The following is a 9299-nucleotide window of genomic DNA, read 5'->3' as shown; positions in this document are numbered from 1 at the left end:
TGTCTATTTTATTATACTACAATGTAACATTTATCATAATTATAATATGTATTCAATTTTCAATTTCCTCATAATATTTCTTTATTTTTCTTTTAAATTTGTCGTCATCATTGGTCATCTTAACATCGTTTGGCAATTCATTATATATTCAACTAGTGCTCCATATGACATTTCCTCTCAATTTATTCTTTCTATTGTGTTCAATGTGAAAATTGTTTTGTTGTCTAGTGTAGTGTTCGTATATATCTTGATTTGTGTCTATTGTTGTATTTGTTTTAATTCTGTTATATTTTGTTTTGTGTATTAATTTGCATTTCTCAATTTTTATTATGTTGTTTAGTGAATCAATATTCGTTTCTGTTTGTAAGTATTTGATGGGTGTTAAGTGTGGAAAATAATACGATATTTTTATGGCTTTGTTCATTATTCTCTGTATATCATGTAAGTTAGCTTTAGTTGTTTGACTCCAAGTATTTATTCCATATAAAATTATGGGTATTATATACCGCTTTTAAAATCAATATCTTATTTTTTTCCCCCGAAAGAATGGATCCTTTTTAAAACTCCTGTTAATGCCGCTATCTTACTGATTAATATCTTTTTAATTTCATTTACATGTTTTGTCTATGTTAGCTTTTTGTGTATTATAAGGTGTTTTATATATTCCACTTCTTTTATATCTGTATTATTAACTTCCCGAAGGAGAAGTTAATGTTTTCATCAAAAAATCCGATTCGCCAATTTTATGTTTTCTGGACGTTTCAGGCCATTCTGAATCGAATGAGACAAAATTTGAAAAAAGTATGTGTGTGAATGTGTGTGTGTGCGTGTGGACGCACAGATTTTTTGCCGTAATTAATTTGTTTATTATAGATTAAGTCGATTATTTACAAATCGGGAAGTTCATGTAACTTGCCTCAAGGCTAAATACCAATACCAACTAGTTTATTTTTGAGGTGAAGGATACTGGTCTATGCGATGTTTGAATGAAACTTTTACGATTGGCATGCCTACATTCATTATTTCTATGACCTATTTTCTTACAATAACTACACGTCTTAGAAAAATTATTTGGATTATATTTTGTTCTAAAAAAACAATTATCAGCGGTGTGCTCTATTTTTTTTTACATAATTCTCAATTTACGTTAATATGTGATGAAGATAAATCTTCAGTCACTGCAAAATTGGTAGCATCATTTAAGACTTAAAATTTTAAGCCATTGAATCTACATGATTTAATTAAATTTTTTAATGGAATTTGGATACGATCGACAAAACTTCTAAGAGCCGTCTCCATATATACAATTCGTAATCTTTCCGATATTTCTTGCCCTTGAGAATCGCAGTCTTTGTTAAACATTTTATCAACTATATCTAAAATTCTATCGCCAAAAGATTTAACAGATTCATTTGAAAATTGTTTAACATAGTTTGGAATATAAAGTGGAAACAGAAGTTTGGTCATAATATTCTTTACATAAATGTGTTTTTAATACTGAATAATTTGCAATTTACGAATTACGAATAACTTTAACCAATACTTTACTTGGTAACTTTCTTTTTACAATTAAAAATAATTTATGTGCTTCCTCCGGTAACAAATTTACATGTAACGAGTCACATGCATCAATAAATGCACGGACATTGGTTTCATTTTCATCAAAATTCGGAATAATAGCTAGAGCTAAATTTAAATCTAATTTATTTTTATTACCATTACCGATTGTATTCTCCATCTTGTGATTGAATGGTCCCTTGCCCTTGCTTAGGTATAGATCCTTGTCCAGGTTATCCGCTAGGCTCGAATATACACAATAGAATCGTCTTCTTGGAAAATTACCACTGCTCGTTCCGCGTCTCAAAATAGCGTGGATGAATCACTTTTTAAGTTTTGGTTTGATTTCTCATAGATAATATTGATAAAAGTTCGGTAATGCACTTGATTACTCGGTTTTAACACATTATTTTAGTTTTATTAACTTCCCGTAGGGTAAGTTATAGTAATCGTCCAAAAATCGAAATCAAAAATTTTTACATTTCTCGACGTTTTGAAGGTTTCTGAACATTTTGGCATACTTCAGAAAAAATGGATGTGTGTGTGTGTGTGTGTGTGTGTGTGTGTGTGTGTTTTGTATGTCCGCGTTTTTTCGTCCACGTTTTCGGGCGCACTGATCAACCGATTTGAATGGTTTAAAAAACATTCGATTTCTGTTGATAGGGAGATGTGCTGATTAGTTTTTGGCAAAGGCAGGTCCAGCCGTTACGGAGATATGGAGCAAAGAGTGCAAAAAATAGAAAGCGAGTTTTTGAGAGAACGGATCAACCGATTTGAATGGTTTAAAAAACATTCGATTCCTATTGATAGGGAGATGTGCTGATTAGTTTTTGGCAAAGGTAGGGCCAGAGGTTTCGGAGATACAGAGCTAAATGTTAAAAAAATGGCTGTTTTTGAGAGAACTAAGCGTCCGATTTAAATGATTCAAAGAACTTTCTGCTTCTTTCAACAATATAATTGATTTTGGAAAAAAAAATTTTTGTTTCTAATTTTTTTTTCAAAAAATTTTTTTTGTAATTTTGGATTAAAAATTCAAAAAATCACCCAGGCTAAGCACAGTCTAAGCGCCACTCTGGTAGAAATGTTTACGCAAGTGCGTTTAGACTGTTTATGTACTGGAGCACTTTTACAATTTTGTGAAAATTATTGAAAAATGTGAAAATGCCGCCAAGCTAAGCATAGTATAAGTGAAAATGTCGCACAGATTTATTTGCAAATGCGTTTAGACTGTGACTATGCGGGAGCACTTTTTCAATTTTGTGTAAATTTGGCAACTATTTTTTTTTGAAATTTAATTCGAAATGAAATGACGATTGTTAATGTTATGGAGATGATAAATTGATTTATTTATAATTAACTTCTCGTAGAGCAAGTTATAGTAATCGCAAAAAATCGTTTTTTTTTATATCTTTACGTTTTAAAACCTTCTGAACATTTTGGCATGCCTTAGAAAAAATTGATGTATGTGTGTGTATGTGCGTGTGTGTGTGTGCGTGTATGTGTGTGTGTTCGGATACAAATTTTTGTCGACGATTTCGGTTACACAGATGAAGCGATTTAACTAATTCAAAAAATATTTGATTTGTATTGATAAGAAGACGTGTTGATTAGTCTTTAGCGAAGACAGGCCTAGCCGTTCCGAAGATACGGGGCAAAAAGTGCCAAAAACGGTAACTCAGTTTTTAAGAGAACGGAGCGTCCGATTTGTATAATTCAAAAACATTTTACTTGCATTATCAAGATGAAGATTTGATCAAATTTTCATGATAATAGGTCTAGCGGTTTCGGAGATCTAGTAAAAAAAATTTAAAAAAAAATAACATTTGGCGGTCAACAATAATCATTAGACATTAGACATATGCACATCAAATTATGAGATATTTTATAGAGATTTTAACAATAAGTATACATTTTGTTAACACTCCTATGGGTTCCGTACCAATGCTTATGCGTTAGACAGCGACACGGCGCTTACGCGCTTTGATATTTAGTCTCTATGCATTAAAGCAGTACGATTGCTTTGAAAAAAAGTTCAGAATTTCCAAAATATTTCAAAATAAATTTTTCAACAAAAAGTAAGTTTTTGTCAAAAATTCATATAGTTCCTCAAAATCTATTTTTTTCAGAGTAAATTTTTTTCAAAAATGTTAATCTTTTCAAAAAAAAAAAAAAATTTGGTACGGGAAGTTCCAGCAATTTGCCTTAAGGCACGATGCCATGCGCCCCACTAGTTTGATGATTTGTTTTATTATTGTTGTATTTTATACTGGAGTACTATTTTATCATAGTTTAGGTTTTTATTTATTACAGTTATTAGTTATTGATTGATATTTGTAGAATAATTAATTATTATCTCGTTTATTATTTAGGAACGCGCCAATATTATCACCACAATTTTGATAACACTTAATTTGAATTCACTAGTTGAAGTTTGTTTTCAAACACACATTTTTTTATTATTTTATTATAGATTTCGGAGTAGGTATCGTAATTAGCTGCCACCAAATGAAGAGATATTAATTATTTGTTCTCTTCTTGATATGTAAAAACAAACAATTTTTAAGATTTATAAATTTTTTTGTTGTAACTTACATTATTGGGTGTTGATATTTTTAATCTGTACTTGTTGGCGGTTCAAACATAACTAACTCGCGCTCAATAATAATCAGTTTTCACCTGATTCGGCCCTTATTGTGGGATATGGGTCGATTTATAAAAGTTTTATATAAATGGTACCAACATACAAGATTAAATTACAAACATATTTTAATGAAAATGTGTTAAACATAAAATATTATAATAAATACATAATAGTTCTTAACAAGATATATATATATATATATATATATATATATATATATATACATAATAATTTTTTATTATAATAATAAATTGTTACTTCTTATTAATTTCTCATTTTGCTAAATATATATTATTTTATAGAACTAGAAGAATTTTTGATATTACCTAATGGAGCAGTAGGAGTTCAAGATGGTGTTTGGGCTGTTGAGAGAACAGCATTTTTAATAGAATGTTTTAGAAAATATAAGCCAAATGTTGGTTCATTAGAAATGAGAACAGTGAGGGCTATGTGGATTGTCATCAAAAATGACATGAATATTAAATTTGGCATTACATTTACTGAATATTGAAAATCGTTGGAGAGTACTTCAACGAAATTATAAAAAATATGTTGACAGTCAAGCTACTGATACGAATAATGATGAAAATATATAAAATAATTTTATACATATTAACAATTATGTCTAATAGGACAAGGAAATTTCAATTTCCAGTATGCAGAAGAGTGATGAAATATATGGCAATAGCCACAATATGAAAATAATCTGTATACTGGAAACAAATGATGTACATAAAATGGAAAACAATGCAGAAGCGCGGGATGATAGTGCATATGAATTTCGAGAACATATTGCAACTTCAAGAAGAAAGCAGCGCCGTAAAAGGCAAACAATATTAGAAAAAATCCGAAAAGATAGATTGAAGTTCCAAGAACCAATTATACAAATTGAAGAAGCAATATTGAAAATTCTAAAACGAAAGTATGGAATGCTTTAAAATAAAATAATATTCATAAATTTTCATTAAATATAATAAATAAATCATTATACAATATAAAAGTCTGATTTTAATTTATTAATTCATTTCTATTTATAAAATATTTGTATTAATTTTTTTAAACCAATAATAATTTTAGAGATTGTAGCCGAAACTATTTATAATGATATTCGAGTGTCGGAGGCTCAAGTAGGTGATTATATCAGAGAATGGCTTCGTCATGCACAGAGCAGTTACACTAGAAATAAAGAGAAGAACAGAAGACAGGTTTTTAAATTTAGTTAGGTTTATTGAATTATTTAGTTAGATTCTTATTGTATTATTTTGTTAGGTTATGTTTATTGTATACTTGTAAGTTAAATTTTCAATTATATTAAATATATTATATAACAAATGTCGGTGAAATAAATATTATTTTAACCTTAATTCCATTTTTAATTCATTGAATATTCATAATTTCAGATGATTTATTTCATTGAGAAAAAAATAAATACGATACATTTTCAACCCATATGCCAAAATTTTGACCTGGGATCGAACGATCTTCAAGATTTGCCAAGTTTTAATATATAATCGAACTTTTTTCTATGTATGTGCTGTGATAGATGTTTTCTTGTGCTTTAACACAGTAAACGAGAAGATCTAGTTCCAATCCATGATCAGATAAACTCTTGAATTAACAAGTAATATTTAAAGAAAAGTTGCAGAGCATTTGCTAAGAAAGGCGACAAACTGTGTGCCCAAAATGTTCAATAAAAAATTTGAAAATAAAACCTTTTCATTGAAATTCCAAAGCCTTATGAGGTTCAATAACTTGATATATGTAATTTGTTATTTCATAATAATGTTAGTCGTGTAGTAAGTAAGTTAGTTCTATTTTTTTTCACAAGCATTCTTCTCGAAAATATTTGTGTTTTGTTGAATTAACTGTTACCAGAGGCTGCGGCATCTTCTTGCTCTTTTTTTCTTTGTTTTTCACGCATCAGCTTAGCATCCCTGTGTTTGCGTTGCTCGAATGTCATTCCCTTTTTATCTGCGCTACTTTTCTTCTTGGCTAATTCGGTTTGTTTTTTCTGATTCTTAGCTCGTGCTAAATCTCTTTGATTTCCTCTTGTCATTTTTGTTTACTAAAATCTTAAAATCCGACTATCAATGAAAGAATAATTTAATAATTTTGCAAGCGCTCGCTGCCCTTCTTGTTACTTTTAGTTTTTATGAAACCGACAGCCCTAAGACTAAAAAGCAAATACAGATTTGCATTAATAATATATATCTTAATATATATACAGTTAGTGTCACGTTATTTGGCTGCGATGAACGCCTAAAATACTGAACCGATTTAAAATTAGTCTTGTTCATCGTGCACATGTGGATCTCATTTAGGACGTAGAGTATATTAAAAATCTCAATTTATAGCCGAAATTTTATATTATTGAAAAAAAAAAAATATTTTGGCGTTTATCCGAGAAATCGTAGTCATAGAATCAGTTTGAACTCTGTCGACAGTTTAGACCAAAGACCAACATTTATGGAATCAAATTTATGAACGAATGGTTTATGAAATCATATGTTTGCTTGAAGATCATCCCGCTTATTGAAAGAGAAGTTTTAGCAGAGAATATTACGTGATTTCACTCGCGAAACTAGCTCGGTGTGACCAATAAATGTCCAATGTAAAAATTTTTGGCGTCCCAGACGATCGAACAGATTTTCATTCATATTTCTTGAACATTAGAGACAAAAGTATGAATATTTCGAACGTGAAATGTGATAAAATCGACTTTTGTTGTAAATTTTTGTTTGTTTTCATTTTATTTAAACATTTATTTTTTATATAAAAATTATATTAAACTTATTTATATTAAATTAATGTTGTACAGTTGCAACAGATGAATTTGGAATGAATTTTGTCGCAAATATATATAGCTCAAAATATTGTTCAAATGTAGACCAATAGCAGTTATAACTAATTATTCACGATTTACATTATATTAGAACCTAATTTTAAACTGAAACATGGTCTTTAATTTTGGAATATACGTCTACATTTACAATAATGCAGATACGAGAAAGAGTCGTGCAATGTGGATTTCATAAGTGAAATTAAATTCCAAACCAATGACTCATATTTTTTGAGGTGCAATTAAAAACGGACAACTTTTTAAAAAAAATTCAATATTATATTTATTTTTGAAGAATTGCATTGCTTAAAATTATTTTAGTTTGACTATTATAATCGTGTGAAAGTATGAAAGTGTGAAAGTTCTATTAGTTAGAAATCTGAATAGGAAAATATAGGTACGTATTAGTTTTTAGTTATATATTCAGTTATAATTAGCACATTCTGAACAATTATTGATAACAATTTTGATGGATTTATAGATATGGATTCAGAAAATTTCATAGTTAAATTTATAGAAATGTACAAAGCTCATACTTGTTTGTGGTCAATAAGTGACGAGGCATATCATAATAAATAAATGCGCAATAATGCGTTAAATTCAATGCTGCCGGCATTTAAAGAAATTAATCCAGATGCAACTATAGCCACAGTGGCTAAAAAAATTAAAAGTATTAGGAGCGTTTTTAACAAGAAGGTTAACAAGGTATTTAATAATATTAAAAACTTCACAATATAAAGACAATATTATCAAAACTAATTGTTAGTTTAGATGATTTGAACTGTGTTAATCTAACAGTATGTTATTCTAGGTAAAAGCTTCTATGCCCTCGGGCTGTAGCGCACAAAACGTCTACAAGCCAAAACTCTGTTACTTTGATCATCTTAAATTTTTAGATGATCGACACTACCGAAACATGAGGTCTCTGTGCAGAGGTTCAGAAGAGCAATTAGAAGAACTTTCAGACGTGAGTATTTTTTTTTATCAAATGACATTTTAAATTAGTAATCTTACAATTAACAAAACTATATATATATATATATATATATATATATATATATATATATAATGTATTTTAATTTCGAGCAGATTGATGAAATGCCGACGACCTCGTTTCGTCGTAAGGAAACAAAACGAGACCAGTTGACAGACAAACTTCTACAACACATGGATAAAATAGAACAGGAAAAATCTCGAGAAATGAAAATGCAAGAAATTTCGGAAAAACTCTCGAATTGATGAATCCGAAACAAAAAGAAATCGCAATTAGTTTAATACATCAATTGATGTGGCATGGCATTAACAATTTTCTATCAGAGCATACGACGATAATGAATTGGCCAAATCATAATTATCAATAAATTATATTTTGCATTTGAGTTGTTCTTATTTAAAATATTACTTTATACTATGTAATGTTTTATATACTTTCAGGGTACTTTCCCGAAATGTGTGTGCTCTATGGTGTGTATATGCATGGTGTCTGATCCTTATGGAACAGAAGTGTGTATCTGTGTGCGAATCGGTGTCTGGCGGTAACTTGTTGAGTGTTGTATATTTCGGCGTGGTGTTAACTTGGTGAATGATTATTAAATATATTTGTAAAGAAGTAATAAGGTGTTTTATTAATTAAATAATACTAGAGTAAATCTAGTTTAAAGCTCAGAAGTGGGATTAGATCGGAACGTCGAGGATTTATTCGAGAACATTTTGGAGTGAATTATTGAGATAGGCGATTTCAATAATCTTTTGGGGTGCCCGTGTTATTAATCAGGCGGATTATAATTACGGGGTGCGATAGAAAGCAAGATGTGCTACTCTATCGTACAAGTGCAGGTGTTATTTTGTAAGTTTTGTGTGGTTGTGCAGAAGTGAAGTTAACACGTGGTTAAGTAAAATAAGAACAAAGTGGAAGAAAAGATCGAAAGCATGGCGTGATATTGGCGTTGGCGAGTCGCAGAGCTGCGACATTTGTAACTAAAAACTTGAGATTGCGAAAATAAATTAAGATTTGGTAAAATGGCTACCGGAGGTGATGCTGAGAGCTCGGTGCCAGAAGCCTTAAGAGTGCTATCGTTGACAGATTTTATTACTCTTATTAGGGCGACAATCGGTGATAAAAACGAGAGCATCTCGAGCAGCGAATTGTTAGCGACGATACCGGTATTCGACGGATCGTGTGATCAATGCATCGAGACATGGTTTGAACGCGTTGAGGCCGTGCGTGACGCATACGAGGTGGCTAAGAAGAAGATAGTGGTG

General features: G+C 30.1%; 1 protein-coding gene across 1 annotated transcript; it reads right to left on the bottom strand.

Annotated features, from left to right (window-relative positions):
* Positions 1-6043: 6043 nt before the first annotated feature.
* LOC113381297 (putative SERF-like protein) lies at positions 6044-6254 on the bottom strand. The gene has a single exon (XM_026620249.1). The coding sequence runs from the start codon at positions 6252-6254 to the stop codon at positions 6060-6062; it is 195 nt and encodes a 64-aa protein (XP_026476034.1). The 3' UTR covers positions 6044-6059.
* Between the last annotated feature and the right edge of the window lie 3045 nt (positions 6255-9299).

This window comes from Ctenocephalides felis, unplaced genomic scaffold, assembly GCF_003426905.1.
Source record: "Ctenocephalides felis isolate EL2017-DRISC unplaced genomic scaffold, ASM342690v1 CF-g0.4_SCAFFOLD_02772, whole genome shotgun sequence".
NCBI lineage: Eukaryota > Metazoa > Arthropoda > Insecta > Siphonaptera > Pulicidae > Ctenocephalides > Ctenocephalides felis.
This window is presented reverse-complemented; position numbering and strand designations above follow the sequence as displayed.

Bases quoted from the DNA above. Each gene is read 5' to 3' on its own strand.
- LOC113381297 (XM_026620249.1), bottom strand. From the start codon at position 6,254: ATGACAAGAGGAAATCAAAGAGATTTAGCACGAGCTAAGAATCAGAAA.